This window comes from Athene noctua, chromosome 20 (genome assembly GCF_965140245.1).
Source record: "Athene noctua chromosome 20, bAthNoc1.hap1.1, whole genome shotgun sequence".
Classification (NCBI taxonomy): Eukaryota; Metazoa; Chordata; class Aves; order Strigiformes; family Strigidae; genus Athene; species Athene noctua.
In genome coordinates, this window is record NC_134056.1 from 3,369,678 (window position 1) to 3,393,866 (window position 24,189).

General features: G+C 45.9%; 4 protein-coding genes and 1 long non-coding RNA gene across 10 annotated transcripts in view; 2 read left to right on the plus strand and 3 right to left on the minus strand.

Moving 5' to 3' along the window:
- Positions 1–5: 5 nt before the first annotated feature.
- On the minus strand, positions 6–4,115 carry ENTR1 (endosome associated trafficking regulator 1). Its single transcript, XM_074923511.1, has 7 exons — positions 3,965–4,115; positions 3,597–3,869; positions 2,966–3,039; positions 2,087–2,198; positions 1,427–1,489; positions 550–689; positions 6–146 (listed from the first exon to the last, which is right to left on the minus strand). Exons 1-7 carry the CDS (start codon positions 4,076–4,078, stop codon positions 53–55), a joined length of 870 nt encoding a protein of 289 aa, XP_074779612.1. The 5' UTR covers positions 4,079–4,115; the 3' UTR covers positions 6–52.
- Positions 4,116–4,294: 179 nt separating this feature from the next.
- PMPCA (peptidase, mitochondrial processing subunit alpha) lies at positions 4,295–10,389 on the plus strand. The gene is made up of 13 exons (XM_074923344.1): positions 4,295–4,398; positions 4,517–4,719; positions 4,894–4,973; positions 5,321–5,403; positions 5,711–5,805; positions 5,966–6,066; positions 6,482–6,745; positions 6,985–7,077; positions 7,330–7,448; positions 7,922–8,012; positions 8,136–8,198; positions 8,432–8,576; positions 8,900–10,389. The coding sequence occupies exons 1-13, from the start codon at positions 4,346–4,348 to the stop codon at positions 9,067–9,069; spliced, it is 1,560 nt and encodes a 519-aa protein (XP_074779445.1). The 5' UTR covers positions 4,295–4,345; the 3' UTR covers positions 9,070–10,389.
- A 184-nt stretch (positions 10,390–10,573) lies between these two features.
- On the minus strand, positions 10,574–21,017 carry INPP5E (inositol polyphosphate-5-phosphatase E). The gene is made up of 10 exons (XM_074923343.1): positions 19,797–21,017; positions 17,872–17,995; positions 17,026–17,123; positions 16,207–16,331; positions 15,941–16,060; positions 15,437–15,544; positions 14,317–14,478; positions 13,624–13,739; positions 13,029–13,165; positions 10,574–11,953 (listed from the first exon to the last, which is right to left on the minus strand). The coding sequence occupies exons 1-10, from the start codon at positions 20,651–20,653 to the stop codon at positions 11,821–11,823; spliced, it is 1,980 nt and encodes a 659-aa protein (XP_074779444.1). The 5' UTR covers positions 20,654–21,017; the 3' UTR covers positions 10,574–11,820.
- Positions 20,400–22,760, plus strand: LOC141968556 (uncharacterized). The gene is made up of 2 exons (XR_012634900.1): positions 20,400–20,513; positions 21,027–22,760. It is a non-coding gene; the product is annotated as an uncharacterized LOC141968556 (long non-coding RNA).
- The window catches only part of SEC16A (SEC16 homolog A, endoplasmic reticulum export factor), a 31,345-nt gene continuing 29,525 nt past the window's right edge, over positions 22,370–24,189 (minus strand). For all 6 annotated transcript variants that reach the window (XM_074923342.1, XM_074923341.1, XM_074923339.1 and 3 more), the window contains one exon: positions 22,370–24,046. In XM_074923342.1, the coding sequence (XP_074779443.1) occupies positions 23,978–24,046 (69 nt within the window). In that variant the 3' untranslated portion in view covers positions 22,370–23,977. The remainder of the gene's footprint in view (positions 24,047–24,189) is intronic.

The window sequence follows — 24,189 nt, forward strand, 5'->3', positions numbered from 1 at the left end:
TCATGGTTTCTGCATGAAAGCAAAGTTCTCCGTCGGAGTCCGTTGTGTAGTTTTACTGTCCCTCTTCTGACATTTCAGAAATTCTGTCTATTGACTTAAGGATGTCAGCGACGAGCTGCAGTGATTCTGCTCCAGAGACCAGCTGCCTGGAACAGGGGAGAGAGACAGAGTGAGGCTGAGAGGATGAAGCAGCCAGGCAGTGATTTGGTGGTGTTTACCCACACAATGTAGGTTGTTTTGTTTTTTTTCTCCAAGAAGTGGTTTATCTGGACTGAAGACTTCACTTCCTGAAGCCTTAGAGAAGTGAAGTGTTAGACTTTGAGAGTCTAAACGTAATGGTTTTACATCAAATGAAAAAATTAGACTTACTTATATTTAATACCTAAACTTGGAGGAAAATACATTGCAGGTAAGTAAGGACACGGACTACTTGATCTGGCGTACAGAATACAAGAACCTGAGTTTCAATTCTAAAAAGCCCACTGGGGACATTTAGTTGTGACTTTGTGACATCAGGGACAGCATTAGGGGAGTCTTAAACCAACTCACTTGATTGAGGAGCGGGAGTTTGTAATGACCGTGAGGAGGTTCTGCAAGGCAAGGTCTGCATTTTGCTTCACCACGGACAGACTTGCTGACTGGCCCGACCTCAAGGCTTCATTCTCTGTCTTGTAATTCTTCAGCTGAACCTAGGGAGGAAACAGACAAAAACTTTAAATGAAAACAGAACAAAACTATATAAAAATAACCGCAAAACTCCAGTAGATGCTCTACAACGAAAGCAACTAATGAATACATTCATACTGCAATTTATTAGGTACACAACTAACGAACAGATCCCCTATCCAGGCTGTCTGAGGAGAACGTCTTCTCCGCTCTGGAGAGCAGTTTCTGACAGAAAGCTACAGCTTAGAAGTTTTTATTAAAGCTGAAGTTGCACACAGCACTTTTACATCAGCCTGCCAGCCAGCAGCCCTCAAGTCTGCCTGCTCTGCAGAGCCCACCCAGCGTATTCCAACGGGGTGGCAGGGGCAGAAGCCGTTACCTGACGGAAGCGCCATCACCTTGCCCTGCACAGGTTCTGCTGAGCTCTATGCAATATCCCTCCAGATTCTCCCCCTCCTCTGTCTTCCCCCAGCTAAACACCCGTTTCCCCTGTTGCATTACGGCATTCACAGGTCCCAAAGATCGAACAGCATTTGAACGTCACACAAAACTTCAGCAAAATTGTAAGTGAAGTACCACATGTTGCAGAAACAAAGTTAACAGTCTGAGTAGAGCTGAAATGTTCTAGTCTAGAACATCTTCTACAGCATTCGCTAGGAAAACGGAGGTGTAGTTAAAATTTTTCAATATTTCTTATTTTCAAGATCTCTGCTTTCAGCCCCAGTCCATTCAGTGAGGTTTTAAGAATACTGCTTTGTACCTGGAGTAACGCATTTTCCTGTTTCAGTTTCGTAGCACTGTTTTCTGCTTTAACAGCCCGTTTCTGAAATAAAATAAAGATTATTTATACCATAGCAATACTTAGGATGCACCAGTCTGAGCTACGTGGAAATGCATGATTCCAATACATAACTTGAGGCGATATGGCTTGTGTTTCACCACCTTGTGTTCCGAGTGCTTTACAAGATGGGGATAGTGCCCCCAGGCACGTCTGACCAGCTGTCTCCTCCCCATTTCTGATATCTTCATTGCGTCTGGATGTTACTCTTTTTTTTTTTTTTTTTTCTTTCTTGGACAAGGGGAAAAGGTACTCAGTATAAATAAGCAAGCAGGAAAAACAACTCTTAGTTCACATAGGAGGTGTTTTCAGAAGGCTGCAAAAAAGCAACTGAAGTTGTTGATAAATGCAGAAATGGTATTAATGCAAAGACCTCCCTGATTCTCAGTAATGAAAGGAGTTCTAGACTAGGACGCAGCCTTGCTACAAAGGAAGAATCTGACCCCACGTCAGAGCTGTTTAGTGCTCACACAACTGAAGGAGTCACTTCAGCTTCCCTCACTCTCCTGAGGGAGGGAAAAGGAACAGAACTGCACCACTTCCACACAAGCTTCTGCCACTACGGCAAATGCCAACACTTACAGTCATCAGCTGGAGGTTTTGTTCCACATGCTGCACCATTGCTTCCAAATCCTGTGCTTCTTTTTCTTCTTTAATTTTGTTTTCCTCAAGCTTTTTTTCAAGCTTCCTCATCCTTAAAAAGAAGAGACAATGTGCAGTAAGCACTTGTAACATTAAGTACTTCAGGGAGAAAATTTGAGGGAAGGACAAAGAAACACATTCTTTCATGTTATGAGAAAAACTAAATCTTCCCACGGAACTACACTTCTAGGCTGTGGCTCGGGGGGGGGATTTCTTTGTTCAACATTCATCAGCATTAACGTGAACTATACAGTTAAATGCAGGAAGGCTGTACAGAAAACAGGCTGTTCACAAACAGTCTAGATAAGGGTAATTTTGAAACAAATGGTTACCCCATCACCATGAAAGTACCAGCTGCCTCACTGAGAGGAGCAGCAGAATCCAGAGGGTTCAGATGGGAACTTAAGAAATTGCCACCCTAGATTGGTCACCAGGTTGTTTAACCTCAGGAAGTTCAAGTCTCCAACAAAAACAAATAGACTTTGCTTCCCTCAAAGGAGAGAGATTAAGATTCATTATTTTGTTAATCTGAAGCTTTATGAAATGCATCCTGTCAAGCTCTACCCTCATTTTCACTAACCACCTAAACTGCATGAAGCATAAGCCACACACACGCACCCATCAGATGTCAGCTTGCTACTTCCTTTCCAGGACTTTTTCAATAAAAAAAAATCAGGCTTGCTAAAGCTTTTTAATAAATAGCATAGATTTCAACTACATTTTTCTTCTTTAAAGATGTTGACTGTTTCCAGTGAGCACCTCTTCTAATACAACTCCTTGCTTATGTGGTTACTTTCCCCCATACTGTGGCTTACGCACTTGTCTGCTTGAGTTTCAGAGAAAATCTGAAGCTTATTGATCTTGCTTCTCAAACTGGCATTCTCTTCTTTTAGCTAAAAAATAAAAATTCTCATTAGAAATGGAGCGTGTGGTTTCACAACACCACTAGCACTCCAAGAGCAGTATGAGAAGTAATATTCAGCTTTAACTCTAGTGCTGGAAAGTCTGGCACTTTCTATTACGTTCAAGCTTTTTTTGCACCTGGTTTTCCCCTCTCAAAACCGCTTAACTTCACTAACCCTGTAGGGCACAGAAATGTGGCACTGAACAAGCAGTATGTTACTAATCAAATGCTGTTAAAGCTAAATTAATGACCTCAATGGGCAAGAGCATGAGGCAGACACCTAGGTCACGGCCAAAAGCAGTGAGACAGACAAGGTACTGGATCTGACTCATGCAGCAGAGCAGTTTTTCAGAACTACTTCTCTTCAAGCTGCTCCAACAAGCTGCCACATATCGCAAAGCCCTTGCTGACAGCACACTCGGGCACCAGGTTTCCGTAATAACCTGATACACGAGCTCAGAGCTCGCATGACAGGAGACGGAGCCCGCAGGTAGTTTTTGTGTCTGCCCATGGGAAGGGTGCCAGGGGGTCGGCCGAGGTGCTTACCTCCTCGTAGCTGGGCTGCCTCAAGGAGTGAAAGCCCAGCCCCGGGGGGACTCCGAGGGAAGCCACACTCGGGTCCTCGCTGCCTGCCAGCCCCGCGCCCTCACAGAAGAAGGAGCCGGCGGAAGGCGAGGTAGGGCCCGCGGCGGCGAGATGGGCGCGCTCCACGGCCAAGGGCTGGTAGCTCCCGCTCCATTCCTCCTCGTCCTCCGCCTCTCCGTGCGGCACAGGATCCGGCAGTAAGAGGGGGCCGAGGCTCGGGCTGGGCCGCGCCGCCTGCGGAGGGGAGAGCGGAGCAGAGGGGCTGAGGCGGGCGCGGGACGGGCCCCTCAGCACGGCAAGGTCGCGCCGCGCCGCCGCCCGGGCCCTACCTGGTGGGCGCCGCCCGCCTCCTCGCCGCTCCGGGCCTTGCTGCGGACGAACTCGTGGAAGGAGAAGGGGTTGGGCTCGGCCGGCCCCGCCGCCGGCAGCCCCCCCGCCGCCATAGCGCCCGCCTCGGCCCGGGCCGCCACCGACCGCGGGGCGGGGCCTCGCCTCAGAGCAAGCCACGCCCCCTCCCAGAACGGACCAATTAGCGAGCGGTTACCACAATCGCGGGCTCCTCCGAGTCCCGCCTCTCCTGTGCGGCGAGACCACGCCCCTTTCCCCGCCCACCTCCGCCTCGGGGTCACCGCGGCTGCGCAGTGCCGCCTGCCCCCGGCACGCGCGTGACCCCGCGCCGGGCGGCAGGGAGGCTACCGGGGCTCGGCAAGATGGCGGCCGCCATGGCGTGGCTGCGGCGGGGCGCCTGGGGCCCGGCCCGGCGGTGAGCGGCTCCCTCCGTCACCGGGGGGGGATGGGAGGGGCAGCGCCCGGTACCGGCCGCGGGGGAGGTGCTGCCGGAGCGCCCGGCATCACTGACGGCGGCTCCCGCTGTCCCGCAGGTGCGGGCTGGCGGCCGGTCGGAGCTACAGCGGCGGCGGCGCCTACCCCAGCGTGTCGCTGACCTGCCCGCTGCCCGGCGTGCCCAAGGCGGTCTTCGCGGCGGCCGAGAGTCGGGAGCGGTTCGAGACGCGGGTGACGGTGCTGGAGTCTGGGCTGCGCGTCGCCTCCCAGAACAAATTCGGGCAGTTCTGCACCGTGGGCCGTGAGTACCCGCGGCTGGCAACGGGGGAGGCACCGGGCCGTGTCGCTGCCCCGGTCTGAGCTGGCCTGGCCTGGGCAGGGACGTGGCGGTGACACCTGGGAGCCAGGTGCTTGGCCTGTGTGTAAGGACCGGGTAGGGGGGGTTAAGGCTGACTTAATCTCTTCTTGACGCTAGTTCTTGTAAATTCGGGATCAAGACACGAAGCGAAATACCTCAGTGGCATCTCTCATTTCTTGGAAAAGCTGGCCTTCTCTGTGAGTACCGCCCTGGTCGTAGCGGGGTCCTGGAGTCTGTGTGAAACACCCTAAATCTGCACAGCAGTGGGCGACCGGGAAGTGAGAGAGGCCGAGGGCAGGGCCTGTGCCTCTGGGTGCGCTGTGGGGTTGATCTCTTTAAATAGATGGTGACGATATTCCTAGTTAAATGTTGTGACTGTAGTTCTGTTTTGAAAGTCTGTTGTGCTTTCATTTCCCAAGTTAGTGAGTATTTAGCAAACCGTTTGACTTAAGGAATGTAGAAGATGCTGCTTGTTCTAGGCTACGCTGAGATTATAAACAGTTATTGCTTTACTAATTAATAACACTGATACCTTCTTTCTTAGTCCACAGCTCAGTTCGGCAGCAAAGATGAAATTCTCCTCACCTTAGAAAAGCATGGGGGCATCTGTGACTGCCAGGCATCGAGGTACGATGCTTTGTCTCTGCGCTCTGTTACATGAGGGGTTGTGACACTGATGGTAGCTGGAGTTGCTTTTCCTGGTGTGTGGTGGTAAAAGTCACTTTTTGCTGCTAAGCAGCAGAAATCCATTTGTGGCGACTGCTGAGAAGTTACAGAAGTGAAACTGAAAGGGCTACAAAAGTCAGGTCTATTTCCTTTTGAAAACATTTAATGAATAATGGTCAAGCAGCTTTATCTGAGATTTCCTGATGCATGTTTACGGAATGACTGCAGACACGACTTTTCGGTCAGAACCTGTTTGCTCCTGTTGCAGGGACACCATCATGTACGCTGTTTCTGCTGACGCCAGAGGCCTGGACACAGTGGTCAACTTGCTGGGTGACGTAGCTCTACAGCCCAGGCTATCAGGTTTGAGAACACAGTCTAGTCTCAAAAAAAGACTCCCAACACATGTTTTGCTGTTGGATTTCAGAATTCTTCATGAGATTACGCTCTTCAGGAGGTTATTGCGTAGCAGTTGGGTATTTTGCCTGGTGGTTGTTACCCCTTGCGTTCTTTCTTTTCATAGATGAAGAAATTGAGATGACTCGAATGGCTATACGATTTGAGCTTGAAGACTTGAATATGAGACCTGATCCAGAGCCTCTCCTCACAGAAATGATCCATGCGGTAAACCACTGAAAAGTCTGTCTTGTGTGCAGTCCCCTGTATGACACACGCTGCATTCTCTTTCTCAGTTTTTCCTCAACTTCAGGGCTAATTTTAGACTATTTTGAAACCAGATTTTTCTGTTATTCAATTAGATTTCAGTGGTGAGAGGGAGAATTTTGCCATCCCTCCAGCCTGAAATTCTACCTTCTACACACATGAAGGATTTTAACCTAAACCAGAACTACCTGTAACTTATCTTTGTTGACATGGGGGACAACATGTTGTTGAATTACGCTGACTTTAATGAAATAATGCTCAGCCTTTCCTCTCTTACATGTCTCAGACAGGTAGGCATAATTCTAAACCAGAAAAAGGTCTAGATGGCGGGGGGTGAAGTAATATTTGTTACTTTAATGTATCTGTTTCCTTTTAGGCAGCCTACAGAGACAATACAGTTGGACTGAACAGGTTCTGCCCGGTGGAAAATACTGACAAAATTGATCGAGAAGTCCTGCATTCGTACCTGCGTAACTACTACACGCCAGACAGGATGGTGCTTGCTGGGGTGGGAATCGAGCACGAGCAGTTAGTGGAGTGTGCCAAGAAACACCTGCTTGGAGCAGAGCCCGTGTGGGGCAGTGGGCAGACCAGGGATGTGGACAGATCTGTGGCTCAGTACACAGGAGGCATTGTCAAGGTAAAAGGAAAGAGATGGAGGTGGCATCGTGCCTCTTCCTGTCTGTTGGAGCTGCAGTTTGGATTTGAGCTGGTTTCTCTATAGGTTTTGCTTTTCTATAATTACATACTGTTCATGAATGAGTCAAAACTGGCCCTGACAGCCGTTACCTGCACGACAAGTTAATTATTGGGAATGTATCAAGATGGATACAACAGAGGTGAAAAACAGTCCTAATAATTTGTCTGCCCTTCCCACAGGTTGAAAAAGATATGTCAGATGTGAGTCTGGGCCCTACTCCCATCCCAGAGCTTACCCACATCATGATTGGGTTAGAAAGCTGCTCGTTTTTAGTAAGTATCAATCTAAAATCCTTTGGTTTGGGTGCCCTGTACTTGACAGATCCCAGAATACTGTATCATTACGTAAACATTGGCACTCTTGCTGCTGATGCTACAAGTACAGACAAGCAGCTTTTTCACTGACAGTTTGATGAAGGCACTGAACTTTATGCTCTTCTCGTGCCATGTTTCTGATTCTTTTTCTCCCTCCTTACTCATCCCAGACCCTTGAGAGCTCTGACTGAATTTCTTGTTGCAATTCAGGAGGAAGATTTCATTCCCTTTGCGGTATTAAACATGATGATGGGAGGTGGTGGCTCTTTTTCAGCTGGAGGGCCTGGCAAGGGCATGTTCACCCGGCTGTATCTCAATGTGCTCAACAGGTTGGTTTGTCTTTCTGTTTAAGGGGTTGCAGAAACAGTCTTTTCTAGCAGGTTCACATGGAAGGCTTCATCTTCTGAAAGCCAACACCCCTGTCTTATTCAGCTTGAAACAAGCAGGACTGATTTGTCAGTGGGCATTTTGGGAGGATGAAAGTAAAGGGCAGGTGTGAGCAGGAGTCCTGTCTTCCTCCACTAGCCCAATCCATCCTTTGATCAGGGGTTATTAACAGAATTGGCAGTAGGTACCAGTAATATTGGTCTGTACTGCTCTGGGCTTGGTCTTGAGGATGCAAGTGGAGAGAAGGAAGCAGATGGCACATGCAGAAACTGCCAGATGCTGGGATTGACATTTCTCATTGGCACTGGGGAGAATCCTGAAAATGCACTAGGATGGGACTGGCTGTCCGTGTTTGTTGAATTTTTACATTTAAATTCTGTTTTAAAAATTTTAAATACCGTTTGTATACTCACAGACACCACTGGATGTATAATGCAACCTCTTACCACCACAGTTACGAGGATACAGGCCTCCTGTGTATACATGCCAGTGCAGACCCAAAACAGGTGGGTAGTCCTGTATTCATAGACAGGTGTCCTTAAAAAGTAATTGCATCACTTACTACTAGACAGTAATGTTAACAGAATAAGCACTGTGCTAATGTTCTTTCAATTATTTGTTTTTCCTAGGTTCGAGAGATGGTGGAAATCATCACAAGAGAATTCATTCTAATGGCAGGAGCTGTAGGAGAGGTCAGCAGCCTATGCAGATGGTCTTTGAGCTGAAATAAGGCATTGCACTGGCCTTGCTAGAATGAATTTTTGTTAGATAAGTATGTTATGTATTTCTGTAAAAGAATATCGCAACCTTAGCAACGCATTCACAAAGAGGAAGGGGTTTGCAGAACTCTCACGTGGTTTCTTGTATTAGAGAAGTGACCAGATGTGTTTGAATGTCTATTTATGTATTTGCTGCTCATTTACAGGTAGAACTTGAGCGAGCAAAGACGCAGCTGAAGTCCATGCTCATGATGAACCTCGAGTCTCGGCCGGTTATCTTTGAAGATGTGGGAAGGCAAGTGTTGGCAACAAACACGAGGAAGCTACCTCACGAGCTCTGTGCCCTGATCAGTGAGTACACAATGCTTCTCCTCCCCTTGATTGAACTGTAGCTACAGATTCTTGTAGCACAGATGAATTGCCTTAGAAAGCCTGGGAGCATAAATACTACAGGTAGGTATTTCAAACTGATCTTCTCAATTGCTTGTAAGCTAGTACAATGCTTATTTTGTCAGAAGGAAGGAAAAACCAGAAGCATGGTAGAAGGTCTAGAGTTAGCGATTAGTTTTCTGAGCAGAGAGTCTGGTTCAGCCTCGTAACAAAGCTGCTTCGTGCTATGTAGAATGTAGTTGTCACAACTCTGGCTTTTTTTCTTTTTTTTTTTTTTTCTTTAGGTCAGGTGAAATCTACTGATATCAAGAGAGTGGTCACTAAGATGCTTCATAAAAAACCAGCAGTGGCTGCGCTGGGTGACCTAACAGATCTGCCCACTTACGAACACATCCAGGCAGCGCTTTCCAGTAAGGACGGGCGGCTCCCTCGGGTGTACCGGCTCTTCCGATAAAGCAGCGCATCCCGCACGTCTGACAGACTTGCTTCTTTTTTTAATATATTTTTTTTTGAGATTATAATATTACTGGAAGCCCTTCCTCCCCCATCTTTCCAGGCGTACTGTGCAAACACGGAACTACAGCTGAACAAAGCTGCTTCAGAATATGGGACTGTGAAGAGCTCGTTATGCTGGGCTTAAAGGTTCTCCCTGGCTCTGGATGAGTACTTTGACCCTGGGGAGAATGCAGCAAGCAAAAGTCTTCATCACTACAACTGCAAGCATCTATCTGAGGAGCTGTCAGTCACTGCTGTATGTAACCCCTTCATCACAGCAGCAGTAGCTGTGGGGCTGTTGTACTGGAGGCCCTCACGTGTGCCCTTCTTGAGGAGTGGGGTGGCACGTTAAAGAGCTTTGGCTTACAGAGCTGAATTCAAAGAATATTTATAGCTGTTACCAAGGTGAACAAAGACTCGGTCAAACTGAATTAGGAAAATTAAGTTGTGAAATTTAGGCAACAAGTTTCCTGTGGTCCAGGTTTTGTTACAAGCATCATGGATCCACTTCATCAGTGAATTTACCATCTCTATACTACTAGAAATCACATGTCTGAAATAACTTCTGCTAGAGCTCAGGGGAAAGTAGACCTATGGCATAACTAACAGTTTCTGGGGCATCCATATACAGAGGTGCTATGCACAATGCTACATGGACACTTATTATAGAATTAAATCAATCTTATTCTTTAGGTTTTTCACTTGCAAGTGAACTGTTTTAAAGAATAAAAGGTTTTTTACTCCAGAGTTGGTATTCAAACAGGAAGTTATTAAAGGAGTTGCTGCTGCAGCCTACTTTCTTCAGATTGTCAGGCAAATGAACTTAAGGCTTTGCAAAAAGAAGACATAATTGTCAGTCTCAGAGCAGAGATGGAGCTCAGCTAGGAATCAATGTCACCAAAATGATGTTCAGAGAGCTCATGATCTTGAAAGCGACTGACACGAAGCCTAAGTGCCACGCATCTGATGTACTGAAGAAATGGGAGACCCAAAAGAGAGGAGATAAAATGTCTGATTTACATAATCCCCTAACATGGGTTTAAAAACACAGAGAGCTGCATTGCAGCACTTCACTGGCTCAGTGTGCACTGTAAGGAGCGATCAGACTGGGAGCAGAACGCTGGGAGGCAGCTATTACTGGCTTTATCCCCATACCCTTCCTCATGTAACTACAAGAAAACGCATCGCATTGCTTCTTGTGGAACCCACAGTATGGAAATCCTGTTCGGTTGTTGTGTATGTTTTTAAGAAAATAAAGACTGGAGCAAGTAGTTCATTAGCTAATTGGTGGGTTTCTTGAACTGACCGGTGAAACGTGTTTTGTTCAATGCAAACGATCCCAAAGAAAACTGTCCCACTTTTCCAGCTGAAGACAAATGGCTCAGGTCACCCGAGCGGGGAGCATGCACCACACAGTCCAAGAACCCTGCAATAAGAGCTGGTTCTCATTTCAGGTATTGCATTAATTTATTTTTATTCCTTTAAAAAGAAAGGAAATCAAATACCTGATGGCTACAGACAGGTCAGTGCCAGAAATGTTTGTACCGCAGAACAGAAGCTCTGTCTTGGACAGGTTGCATAGTTAGCAGCACTTCCTCCGAGTTGTTTGCACGGTGTTTTATATATTAAGGTGATTAATGATCCAGCTGGTCTGTGCCCGTGAAGAGTTTTTAAGTATTAGCTGTACTTAACATTTTACCAGTACCATACTGGTCCACGTAGTATGTTTAGCCTTAAGACAACACTACTTCAAAAAGAGCAAGTTATTCACAGTTCACTGAATTGGAAAAATAAAACCAAAAGGAATTGACTGTAATCAGAGGTAATGGAACTGCGCTGGTCTGACCTGCTGCAGTTTCTCTGCATACTTCCTCAGCGTACTGATGACATCGTAATCACTTTGGTGAAGCATTACACAGCAGCTGTACTTGGACCATTCTTTTCAACTCACGTGTCCTGCTGCTGAAGGCAGGCAGTGGTTTATCACCCCTGGGCAGGGCAAGTGAGTTAAGGAAGGGATTATTTCAAGCAGCCTCAACAGCCCAATACAGGGTATGAGATTGGTATTTACCCCCTTAGTAACAGAAGGCCTATAGAATAATTATTGAAAGGCAATGTTTCTACACTTCAAATGTACAGTAGTACATTCACACAGATTGTGCTGTGGAGGACCAAAAAAGCCCAACACAGGAGCACCATCCTCACACAAAACTGCCCAAGTCCCCTAACTGGTCCCTGTTAGCATTTTACAGAATACCATACACTTGGCTACAGACAAAAAAACTCCACAACATAGGTAAGCTAACCAGATCAAATCAAACAGACAAACAAAAATTTTTCACCTTTCTGCAGTCTTTTCTTAGGTCCCCTGCCCCCATCATGCCAGTTCCAGAAGCTGTGCCCCTGTGTGGAGTCATCTTAGAACCAAGAGACTGCACCCAGTTGCTTCCAGAGATAGCGTGGTTAAAAATAAATCAATTACATCTGTTGGGATGGATGTCCTAAATAACTGACTTCTTTTTCTTCAGCAAAAGCACTTGAGCTACATGGATTAGCTCATGCAAATGAATCCAGGATGAGGTTTAAGACACTGTTCACAAGCCACAGCAACTGCCAGAGGTGCTTAAGCAGACAATTCCCTGCAGAGTTTGCCGTGGCCTGAAATCCTCCTTCTGGGCACCTCTAACACAAGCACTGCAGAGTTCTCAGCTCAGGAAACGCTACATACGCTGCTGGATTTTTGGTCCTTTTGCTCTTGCCGTTTCTGAAGTTCCCTTGTAATCCGCCTCTTTATCCCGATTAAATAGAGTTCTCTGTCAAACTGCCCTGCAGCAAGGGGAATGCTACAACGTAAACACAAGCAATTAGATCAGGGCACAAATACATTCTTCTTGTTTGCCCAACATTTCCCAGCTAGTTGATACAACAAAGGCCAGAAACCTAATTTTTACATTCTTAAGGCATTCAGATACCGCTGTGGGAGAAAATGGGTACAACAAAGTTGTCCTTCCACATCAGTAAGTTAGGTTTTTTCACAATACATTTAAATGAAGAAAATATTGGTTGTAAAAAGCAAAGGTACTTTCAATTTAAGCATGAACATGCCTGTATTCATAAAGGGCATACATGGAGGGCATTCTTTATGACCCTAAACCAAAAAACATTCATCTGAAAGCTAAATTAGCTGTCAGCTTGGTGTCAGCAGTTCTTACCTTGCTCTGCTCTAGAGGCCAGAAGCAGCCCAGCTTCACAGACTCCGCAATACTTCTATTTAATGGGTATTTGATAGCCATAAATGAAAAAATCCCAATTCTAACTGCACTGCTGCTCAAGTGCTTTGAGAAATCATCATTTTCCAGATACCTGGGTCTTGAAATCCCTGACCATGCTACTCACAGAAAAGAGACTAACTAAATTTCAGTCACTTAACTGAATTTTCTAAGGACTCCTATTAGCATGGCAGCCCACAGTGGGACATTAAGAAACTTTGAGGATCTCAAAATACTCCACTGACATAGAGCTATGTTGAAATGCAGCCACCACTGAGGAGAGAAAACTGCATTGATCCCAAAGAGGGAAAGAGGAACAGAAGAGGAAAGCTGATAGGAAAAACAGAGAGCTGCATCTCAGATGAAACACAGATTTATAGTCGACTGCAATGGACTCTGTTTATCTCCCTCAGGAGGATTAAGGGACGTGGCAGCAGGGATTTCAGATGTCAGTGCAAGGTTTAAGCGCTCTTACTGCTCTGACCACTGAGAACATACATTGGGCAAAAACCAAACAGGCTGCAGAGAACTACACGGGATAAACTCTATTTCAGGAACTCTCCTAAGAGGACAAACTCTGAACAGGAGCATATCCTCAGGATCACTGGAGCCATGTGCAATAATCCAAGTGGCATAAGGAGGTACTAACTTGTCTCTGCCAGGCCTCACTTTCACACGAAACAAGGCAAATACAGGCCGGTGGTCTGAAGTTTTGATCACAGGACAAGACGAATACTTGACAGCATGGATGTCATCTCTGTATCGACTGCGGTATACAACTCGATCCTGGGAGGCAGAGAGAGAGGGGAGACTGATGGTCACTCCCTTTGCACATCCACCCCAGAAAGAAGCACTGAGAGCTCTTCACAAGAGATGAATGCATTCATTTATCACACTCTGTGAAATTAAGTGTCTTGGACAGGGATACATTCATGAAGAATGTTTGATCCCAACAGCAGTTCTGTGCCCAGCTCTGAGCACAGGGGAGAATGCAGTGGGACAGGACCTAAGGCAGGGAAACGAAGATCAGCAGCCTGTGCCAAACTCTGTGCTCACAGGCTCAACCGTCATTTCCTCCAAGCCAGTTCCACATGCCCCCTTGCCCTTAAGCAACAAATCTCAGCAGGATCTCATGCAGACCAGCTGTGGAAGGCAGCTTTTTCTCACAGGTGAGAAGCCCCTTTGGAGGCAGATGTGAGGCCAAGCAGTGCTTCTGAGTGTGCTGCTCTGAAATAATCCCTTACCGTGTAGGAAGGAGTCCTTTGTTTGGAAGTGGTGTCATAGCTGTCCTTTCCTATGTCAAACTTGTAGGAAGGACGGAAATGAATGTCAGCCTCTTGGAATCCTTTGAAAATAGACCCTGGAAGGAAAGGGGAGAACAGCATAAACAACAAATTCCTACTTCCTAAGAACCCAACACACTTTCTGCGTTTATTCAACACTGCTCAACTAATGCTGGCTAGAAACAACAGTCATGTATATACATGACTAGAAAAACCTGGTCCTGGGCTCCAGAAAGGGATCAAACTCAAGTTCTTACACAGTGAGGATTAAAAATAGCCAGTGGCTATTTAAACAAAGAACACTTGGTGCATGCACTTCCCCTGCCACTGAAAGCTCAGGATGCCTTGCAAATGCTAGCTGTTCAAATCTAAACAGCCTAGAGAGTGACAGAATGATGTCCAGTTTGTAGAGGAGTCAGATGAAACAGAGCAGTAAATGGTTGGGGAGATTACACTATCTATAACAAAATGCTATAGCAAGAAGTCCCTGGTACAGACTGCAACTGTATTTAACAACTGCTGACTTCCTTTTTAGGGCAATTTAACATGAGAAAGCAGGAAAGGCCTCTAGGAAATAGGGATTTGGCTGTAATTATTTCTGTGTGTAGGTATCTTTGATCCTGGAGACTAGGGAGGAAAGCAGCTGTCCCTCACCCCTACTCATTTCACTAGTAAGCTGGTCATATGCCAGTAGCTTGGAGACGTCTCTTTCTGGGTTCTGGTTCAAGATGGAATCCACCGTCTCACGATCCTTATTCAGCCGGAAGTTGAAGTCACCAAACCAGAATACTTCATCAAACCGAGTCGTGACATCACCTGCAAATTCAAGCCAGAAGCATCATAATGAAGGTAAACATCTCAGAAAGTTCTGAAAGCAAACAAAATGTCCCAAACTCTTCTTCCCTGAATCTCCTTTAGACTTTTGAGGAAAACTAAAATGTATGATGTAGCTACATGCTCATTAAAGTGAAACTCAATTCTTTCCAAGTGACAGCTGTATGATGTGTTACTGACAGTGCTGCTAGATATATTCAAGGAACAGGAATAAATTTTTTCTTTTTACTACCAGGAGATATAATACTTAAGCATGTTTTCTGTCTGTGAGCATCACAGAATGTGGTAATAAAAAATAGTAGGACACAGAACAGAAATTTAAAAAATCATAGAAAAAGCTAAAAAGATACCGAACTATCTATAGGACCTAAAAGCATATGAACACAAAAACCTAATGCTACACTGCAGATAAAGAGTAAATTCATCTTTCTAGAAAGAAGTCTTAGCTACATATCTAGATGTCATGTTAACAGCACAGCATTAAGAAACAGTAACAGAATTTGGCAAACAATACTCTGACCTGTATATATGCAAATTGAAATACTGTTCTTTCTCTTAAGTTTTTTAATAAAGTAATTTCTGCTTGTTCTAGAAAACACTTGGAAAGTGAAACACATCCATAATGTTGATAAAAGTTACACCAAAATTATCTTACTGCTGTTCTGAGAAAAAATACGTCACATGAAAATTCCTTTTGAATTTTCTCTCTCCCCTTCCATTTCAACTTTTTCTCTCAAATTCCCCCCTCCCAAATTACGCCCCACCTAAAAAAACCACAAAAGCATGTGAATAATAACCATCCTCAGAAAAAAAGACCTGTGGTCTGTTTTTATACTGTTTCAAATTAGCACTCTCATTCTCCCTCCCTTAGTGTAGACTGAAAGACAGTGCACAAATGCTGTTCATTTGGGCTCCCATGCCAGCGTGGTTTCACACTTACTAGAACTGGATCGGTACGGGTTTGTGTCCGGAACATTCTTGGGAAGTGTAAGGGCTTGAATGGTTTTATTGTAGTCCAGTTTCCTCTCATTCACCTTACTGTCCCCAGCTGAAAGACAGAAATCCCATTACTGCCAACGATGCATCATTTTCATTCAATTGCCATTTTTGGTTGTAACAGGAGCTTCCAAAGGACATCGGACATTTTCCACATGGAAAACGTAACACTCTGACCCAGGGAGCATACACACTGAAAAGTAATGACAGAAAGTGTGCAGAAAGGGATATAATTGTGCAGAGTTCCTTTCTGTTTTTCTAAACACAGTTCTTTTGTAAGTTTGCTACCAAAAAAATCCTCCTCCCTTATTGTTCTCAGCTCAGCAATCCCAAGCTCTGACTTCTGTCTGTCCTGCTCCTCTATCCCCCTGCAGCTTTTTTACCTTTGTAAAGCAACTCCCCTCCTCCCTCAATCAGGACACTGCTAACAAGGCTGTAAATGTCTCACATGTGAAGTGGGAAGTGATGAAGAGAAACGAGGTCCCAAAAAACGTGAAGCAGATTCCCAGAGCTCCCTTGGTTTTGATCTGAGACACGATTCGAGTTGTCACCGTGGCATACTCCACTTCTGGAAGGAGAAAAAGAAGTTACTTTCAGTGGAAAGCCTCTAGAGACAGTGAACAGGGAAGTTAGGTGATGGACAACCCTGAAGAAAAGGCCAAGATGGCCGCACCATTCACCTCCCCACTTTCCAGCTCTTACTGGACCACAGACCTGAGCAGAACCAGATCAGGTCCCTCCGAATGAAGACTGACATGTACAGCACCCCGTGAGCAGCAGAGTAGAGCATGACGTAGTGGGGGCCTAGTGTCTCTTGCAGGCGGATCTCCCACTCCCTTCTGCAGGAAAGAACAACAGCTGGATCACAAGGACAGTACAAGAGACAATAACGAGGAAAGGAAATTAGCATTGTGAGAACCGAGAAATCCCTCTCATAAAAAACATCAAGTAAGTGTGAGCAAACCCTCCACTGCCGCAGCGATGGCTGGTCAGTTTGATGTGTAACTCCACACATGCCACGCAGCAGGTTCTGCATGTTGGTGAGAGTATTAACTGCCACTGCATGGAGCAGCTGGCAGATCTGAGGAAAAGAGAGGCCCATGGGGAAGACAGTCTAAAAAAAAGCAGTCTGACATGAGGCTTCAACCTGCTCTTCTAAGGTGGGTCAATCTCAGACAGGCTAGAAATTTGCAGCAAATGCATCAATGAGCACGTGGCTGCTAACGTGAACAGCCAGCCCCTGAGCGAGCTGAGAGCCAGCTCCCATCTGCCGTAAGATGTCCACAGAAATCGGACAGGAGTTTTGCTGTTAGCTTCCCTGACAACAGGACCAAGTTCTGTATTCACAGATTTTTGTCACATTTTCCTCTAAGACCCATTTCCCCTGATGCTCATGCAATGGAATTCAGTCTTATTAAATGGGTTGTTTCTTGGAAATACTAAGAATATGATGGAGACTGTTTCCAGACTAATTAAAAACAAAGTAATTAGTTAACAATAAAAGAGGATGGTTCATTACATTGTTTTTGCTACCTGTCTGGACAGCCTTCTTGAACTCCAATGACATACATGTCCTGGGCATAGTCAGCATCTGTTGGCAATAAGAAGTCATCCAGATTCACTGGAAGTTCCTATTATTTAAAAAAAAAAAAAAAAAAAAAAGAAAGAAAAGATAAAATACCAGTATTAGTTATGCAAAGATTTACTAGAAAGGTCTAAGAAAAGTCCAGGCTATGAGTTCCACAGCATATGCAAACAATTCAGGCTTCAAAAAATAGGTTAAGTGATAATACTAAACTTTTCCTTCCCAAAGGCAAACTTCAACTGCTGTCGCTGCAGCAGCAACCAAGATTCCACAGTTCAGCCACATGGGTCAGTAACGTGACGTTTCTGATTTCCTGTGACACTTGCTTTTTACCAGGCTCATAAGCTATTTACTGAACACCCCAGGGGTTGCTTGTGTTCTTCCAAGCACAGCTTCTCAGTTCGCTGGTAGAATCAGTCTTGAATTGCTAGGCTACACAAAGATGTAGGCAGGAGGCTGTGCTCTTTATCAGAGATGTTCTTGTCAAGCACTACATTGTCAGCCATCTCCATATGACCCTAATGGCAACGGAGTGTGAAGGAGCTGCCACAAAAAGCCAGAGTGGCCCTAGCAAGATCACAGTTTTCACACTTGATACCTGAGTAACCCCGTTACAATGACTCTCTCACTGAGATGAACATGCATGAGAGGGCCCTGTAATTTGATAAAGACGATGAACTCAGGTTGATGAAGAGCGGTCATGAACAGAAGAAACACACTGCACCACTGCTTGCAGTAAAAATGGGGTAACTTTACCACTGCCAAAAGACCTGTGGAGGCTGATGTGCACATACCTTCTGACCCTGCATGTTCCAGGTGGCCACAAAAATTCCAATATTCCGATCCGGGAAATACCTGCTAAGTTCTTCTGCTCCCAGTAAGGCACCACTTGCCAGAAGGCTGCCTTCCAAATAGCTTCTGTGAACAGAAGACCCATAAAAGAGCATCTCAGTAAAGAGCATGAGAGTTAGAATAATGATTTGTAATGCTTGAATCTTGAATTCATCAAGAACATACCTTTAGCTCAAAAAATTGGCATTTATTATTTATATATTGTTCTGCTTGTCTAAAATTCCTTATACAGTTCCAACCCCTACAGAGAGTTCATGGATCATATGTAATAAACCAAAACTATTGTCATAAACTGGCCTTTCCAAAGCCAGGACACAAGTATGATGGTGAAACTGATGCTGCACAAGTTCTGTGGTGACTGAAGCCATCCAGAGTCTTCAGTCTCCCTAGTACTTACCGCAGACACAAAATGAAGAGATTGGTTTGATAGTCGAGTATCTTGAAGCAGCTCAGTGTACTTAAAACATGAAAATAGCTCCACCCTTCCCACTGTTCTGGCACCAAGTTGCTCCTAATCAAGGATTCAAACTCACATTCTTCCTTCAATTGAGCTCATCAAATCAGCTTGCAAGTAAACGATTTATTGAGGCTGAGGTCTAAAAGAGTATCACATTTGAAAAGGATAGATCCTCCCCACACCGCCTGTCTCTCCAAAGTATGTACTCCTTACAAAATCAAGGGCATTGGCAAAAGGACTGCAAGCTGAATAAGCATTTTTAATCTTGCTTAAGATCTGCAAATAATTATGACAGCACGATGTCAGGGAATGCTCTGCAACGCAGTGGGTCTGCCCAAGCTGCTCACCTGACTCCAACAGCTTTGCAGAGGGAAGTGAAAGAAAACCTTCACGGCAAACTAGTAACAATCTATCTTTAGGGCTTTTTAACCAGTTAGGAACAGTTTAATTTATCTCAGAATTATTTGCCCCTGTACCCTGGCCCGCTCTTTGGGCCAATGATCAGATTTATCCCTCGAGGTCTTGCAGTCTGTTGTGTGTCTAACACGTACAACCTTTAGCTGAGTCCTTGGTCTCCTTTACCTTTTAACACGTTTCCTGACCTGCGGTATTATCAGTAACACTCCTTGCAGTGTTTGTGCTGTGTGCTGGCAGATCTTCACAAACAGAGGGCCTGCAGCCAACATAAGAAGAGGATTCGATACACTAGCAAGCAGATTAATAATCCCACCTCGGTTCCCTCCAATCAATAATCTAAATTTAACTAAGAATGAAGACAAACGAGCAACCAGAGCAAGAGGTCAGGGCCACGCTAGAGGAGAAAGTGCTGAGAGCTGAGTGGAATCACACTCTTCCTTAAGAGATTCCTGGAAAAGCTGGGGCAGGGGAGCTCCTGCGGGGCACTGAAGTGGTTCACAGCACATGAATTGATCCTGCCAGAAGCCAAACAAACTCAACATCTGCAGAGGACCCACAGCACCTTACAGGATTGTGACAGCACTGAATGACAGTTTCAAGCTAAAATACTTGGGTGTTTTTCCTGCCGTTTAACATTGCAGTTCAAACCCAATGTACTTTTAGATTTTTTTAAAAAGTTATTCCCAACTGTTAGTGTGTAGCAGCCACTTTTTCTTAATTTTCAGAACAGATTACTTACAAGCTGACAGCAAATCAAACTTACGTTTATGAAAAACAATACTCAGCTGAAAGGAGCAAATAAAGAGTATTTGTACTAACCTCCCCATCTTCAAACTGTTTCCAGCCTCCACAGCAGGTTAAACAACACAGAACAACTTTTGTGCTTTACCAATCGGTTTGAACTTCCCTGCCTCTGCCCAGCAGGACTCTGCAGGGCCGCTGGCTCCCTGCTAACACCCCCCAAACTTGGCCACAAGAAGCTGGGGGACATACCTGCTTCGAACATCCTTGGAGCGAATGGGAGTGAGCAGGCTGAACGTAGATTTCATGGAGTCTGTGGAGCAATTATCATAGACCATCCCGTTGCCATGCAGCCTGGTATCGCTCAAGCTGCTGCTTACCCTCCCAAACTTGTGCTGAGAATAATGGCGATAATCCAGACAATCTGAGTCGATCCTATTAGCTGTCCTCAGTGTGTGAGAGGCCACATTGAGCTCCACAGGTGGCAGAGGTCGAGCCGGCATTATTTGGGACAGCCTGGGTTTGCCGCCGGCAAATGCTTTCCCCCGCAGAAGCCCACCAAAGGCACTGGAGATCTCGGAGGCTCGTTTCCCCAGGTCAGAGGTGCTTCCTCTGCTCTTCCCCACGGGACTGGCTTCCAGGGCGTCTGGTGAACCGTGCAAGGAAATCTCCTGGCAGCACTGATGGCAGGGGCTTGCCCTACTCCTGACGGGAGGGCTGAGGGACGCCTCCTGCAGAGAACCGTTTGAGGAACTTGTCTCATTGGGATCAGTCAGACTTTCCTGACTCGTTCTAAACCGTCGCCATCTCCTCCAGCTTTTCTCATCCAGAGAGGCAGCACGCTCCAGCCGGGGTTTCCGAGGAGGCCTTGGAGTGACCGATTTGATTTTCATATTAGCTTTGAGTTCATCTGGTAGAAGCTTTAAGGTTTCATTTAAAGAGGTGCCTACACTTGGAGGATCTTCGAAGGTAAGCACCCCATTGCTACCAGCCGCTGCCTTTGCTGCTTTGCCAGCTTTTTTAGCGTGTAGGTCCTGTACTGCTCCACCCTCCATGCTCTGAGTAACACATGCCCCTGAGTGCTGTGGAAATCCATTGGGAGTACTCATTCTCCCCCCGGTACCAGCTATGGACACCACTCCATAGGAAAAGTTCCTCACAGCATCGTTTCCTTCCCTTGCTTACCCCGTAGGTTCACAGGGCTTTAATAAAGCCAGAAAGACATGGAGATTGAAAATGGCTCAGTCTTTAGTCGAGAATGAAGGGCAGGTGTATGCGTGGGCAGATGCATTGTCTGCAAAATTTCAAGAGGTGGGATACCTGGATTTCCCCAAGAGAAACATGTCAGAATGAAAAATTATTGAGCTGCAAACTCTGCTCCTTAACCAGAAAGCAAGCTCATCACAGGACCTCCCTCTAGAACAATTCGAGCCTTAACGTGGCCTTGTTAGAAAACCAAACTTATTTCCTTTTATTTTCAAGAGCAAAGCAGTGAACTGACTTCCTCGCGGCTGTAGGCATCACGGCTGCATACGGACTTCTTTAAGACAAGGTTGTGCATACTGGGAGCGTGGAAGGAAATTAAAACTGCACATAAACCACAGCTTGTTCTCCTAGCCGTACAGTGAATCACCAGTACAACCGGCCTCCAGGCTGCCCACGGCCACTCTGTGCCAGAGGCCAGGAAATTTCCAGTGACCTCAGCTTCTACCGCGATCACGCAGCGGGGACATCACCGCCACCTTCACTTGCTTTGTGCCAAGCCCTGGCCACTGCGGCTGAAAGCGAGAAGATACCTGAGTAGTTTTAGGGATCCTAAAGCGGGGTTCAAGGCAAACTCCTACTTGGGGCGGGGGGAAGCACTTTGTTATTCTGCAGTCACCACAAACCAACCTTCCCACCCGCAGTGGTACACTCCGTAGCTCTACACTAGAAACGCAAACTCCTGTAAAAGCGCCCCAGAATGCTCTTTTTGGACCCGGGGGGAGGCCGCCTGCTCTCTGCACTGACCAGACAGCAGGGATAGCTCTGCCCGCTCCTCACACCTCGCTTTCTCACCCGCCCGCCTCGCCACGGCGGCCGCAGCCCTGAGAGCGGCCGCGCCAGCCCCCGGCGAGAGAACGGACCAGACTCCCCAGGGCCGCGGGCAGCGGCGGCCCCGCAGGCACCACCCCCGGGCCGCCCCCCACGGACGCGGCCGGGACACGCTCACCTCTGAGAAACCACCGACCTCCGGGCTGCGGGGCCCGCGGCCGCACCTCACACGCCCGCCGCTACGGGCGGGAAACGCGGCCCGGAGCCCGCCGGCTCCAGCCGGGCGCGGGCGCCGCCGCCCCTTCCCCTCACACGGGGCCTCGGAGCAGGGCTGGCACCTGCCGCGGCCCGGCGGGCAGCGGTGGAGGCCGCCCCGGCGGCGGTGAAGGCGGAGGCCGCCCCGGCCCCGCTGCGCGCCCGCGGCCCGACCGTAGCAACGGCGGCGACGCTGGGCCCGCCCCGCCGCGGCAGCGCCCCCTGGCGGCCGGAGGGCCGCGCCGCCGGCCCCCGCCCTGAGCGTCAGAGACATAAACAAACAAACCGATCGGTTCTAGATTAAGGCGGTATTTTGACAAAAGCAGTTTAAAAGCAAAGCATTTTACACATTAAAAAAAATTGCTTCTATTAAGTCGACAGCTCCATATTTCGAACGTGTCAATGAGGATACTGGTGCACAAGCGCAAGGTTGAAGCCGGTTCCAGCACAGAACAACGTGCTCTAGTTCCCTTTCTCTGGGAATATTCTGTTTAAAGTACAGTGCTAAAGCAATAACCACAAGAAGAAGTAAAATGTGAAAGTGCTCCAGAGCGCAAAATATTTTATTTAAGAATTTACAGTGTCAAATCTTACACTTAGGAAAGATAGCTGCTCCCAGCTCAAAGGAAGCCTTCTTGAATTAAGTTGTTTGGCAGTCTCTACTGAAAGGAGAAAATAATCAGCAGCCTGGCTGAGCTAGAGGAAAGCCGAGTGTCCGACTAGGTTTCAATTATAGAAAAGTAAACCACACTGGCTGCTGCTGACCATGTCTGGAATTGAGTATGGACCATTATTCAAAGGTTTCTAACCCTCCCCAAAGAACATTTTGCTTCAGCTACATACCAACCTTTTAGGACATACGTAAGGCTATCAAGATCTCAGGAAGGTGGCATTATTTGGGAAAAGAAAAAAAAAAAAACAATCGGGGACCAACACTGGCAATTTCACATTCACATTTTTTCTACTCATGGGCAGAAATTCAAGTAAAATCAAATAGTTTGGTGGCAAGTTCTAAATAAAATATGGCCTAATGATTTAATAAATATTTAAAGTTTATTTCTCTCTTTGCAGATAATTCAGATTCTTCAGTGAATATGAACGTTGCATATTATGGTTTTCAAGATTTCCTATATTAATAAACCTAAAGATTTTAAAATCCATCGGTAGAGGTTTAATCCGACTACTTTTAGTACATTTGAAATTCAGCTGTTAGCTATTTAAGACCTTGGTTATTTTAGTAATGGAAATTCAAGAACAGAGTATTACACTGATTCTGGCACTCCACAGGAATAAAAACAACTTTCAAGCTGTTACCACCTTAACTGAACAGTGCCAGCAGTTTGAGAGAAAGCAAGTAACCGTATTGCACTTAAAAGAACACTCACTCGTCAAATAGTACAGCATTGGCTATTATACAGAGAGCTTCTTTCGGACTATACAATTTGCTTTACAAGTAGTCTAAACCACAAACTACATACATACTAGGTAAGATCCAAATCAAATTAGTATTAGATTACAGTCACAGTTTTCATTCAATATAGGTCAATTTATTTGGATGAGCTGTGGCCCCCTCCCCCCTGCAGAAAAACACACCAGCGCGAGGCATTTCCCAGATGAACGTCTCCGATTTCATACACTGACAAACCAAGTCCTGTTTGATAAGCATGACAATTGTGCATGGTCCTCTTAAGGCCACAGAGTGTTATGTTACAATGTGGACATGTTTTTCCCCTGCTGGGAGGGGAGTATCCTTCAGAAATTAAGGAATCCCTGAAACTATGTCTTCAAAGGTCACACTAGTAGGTTTAAAATAAACTTAAGGAATAAATTGCCTATGCAATTTACAAATAGTTTTTGTAACAGACAGCAACTATTTCCTCCCTTGTGTCTATTCTTTATCACAGCAAAGCTATTTCTAGCCATTTTTTTTTTTTAAAAAAAAGGAAAAGTTACATATATTTCATGTTTGGTAATGATTTGTGTAGATGAGGTGCAAGAAGGGAGACCCATGAAAAAAATCACCCATCATTAAATTTCTGTCATGTCAACCTGCAGCTAGTACTGATACCACGTGCCGTAAGATTGAATAGTTCTTGGTATACTCAGAACACGAGTGAGAATTCCAAATACAAAGCCACTGTACTCTACTTCAGTGTGGGATACTTCCTCTGTCCAATTCTTCCCAGTCTTGAACTTCCAGTGACTGCAGGAGACTGAAAAAGGAGAACAGGAATTTTTTAAAAAAAAAAAATATATTCTGTGAAAGTGTCATACTGGAGACAAAATACTAAAAGCTGGCAATGAAGTTTTGAATGCAAACCTGTCAAACAGGTGCTTGACTGCTCTATGTGAAAAT

Coding starts and splice junctions, on each gene's coding strand:
- ENTR1 (XM_074923511.1), bottom strand. CDS start 4,078: ATGGCGGCGGGGGGGCTGCCGGCGGCGGGGCCGGCCGAGCCCAACCCC. Junction 2,199..2,965: donor TCTGAAACTCAAGCAGACAA/GTGCGTAAGCCA, acceptor CTTCTTTTTAAG/GATGAGGAAGCTTGAAAAAA. Junction 1,490..2,086: donor AAAACCTCCAGCTGATGACT/GTAAGTGTTGGC, acceptor ATTTTATTTCAG/AAACGGGCTGTTAAAGCAGA.
- PMPCA (XM_074923344.1), top strand. CDS start 4,346: ATGGCGGCCGCCATGGCGTGGCTGCGGCGGGGCGCCTGGGGCCCGGCC. Junction 5,404..5,710: donor TGTGACTGCCAGGCATCGAG/GTACGATGCTTT, acceptor CTCCTGTTGCAG/GGACACCATCATGTACGCTG. Junction 7,449..7,921: donor TATCTCAATGTGCTCAACAG/GTTGGTTTGTCT, acceptor GTATACTCACAG/ACACCACTGGATGTATAATG.
- INPP5E (XM_074923343.1), bottom strand. CDS start 20,653: ATGAGTACTCCCAATGGATTTCCACAGCACTCAGGGGCATGTGTTACT. Junction 16,332..17,025: donor CAAGAAGGCTGTCCAGACAG/GTAGCAAAAACA, acceptor TCTTTCCTGCAG/AAGGGAGTGGGAGATCCGCC. Junction 11,954..13,028: donor GTGAGGCCTGGCAGAGACAA/GTTAGTACCTCC, acceptor TTTACGTTGTAG/CATTCCCCTTGCTGCAGGGC.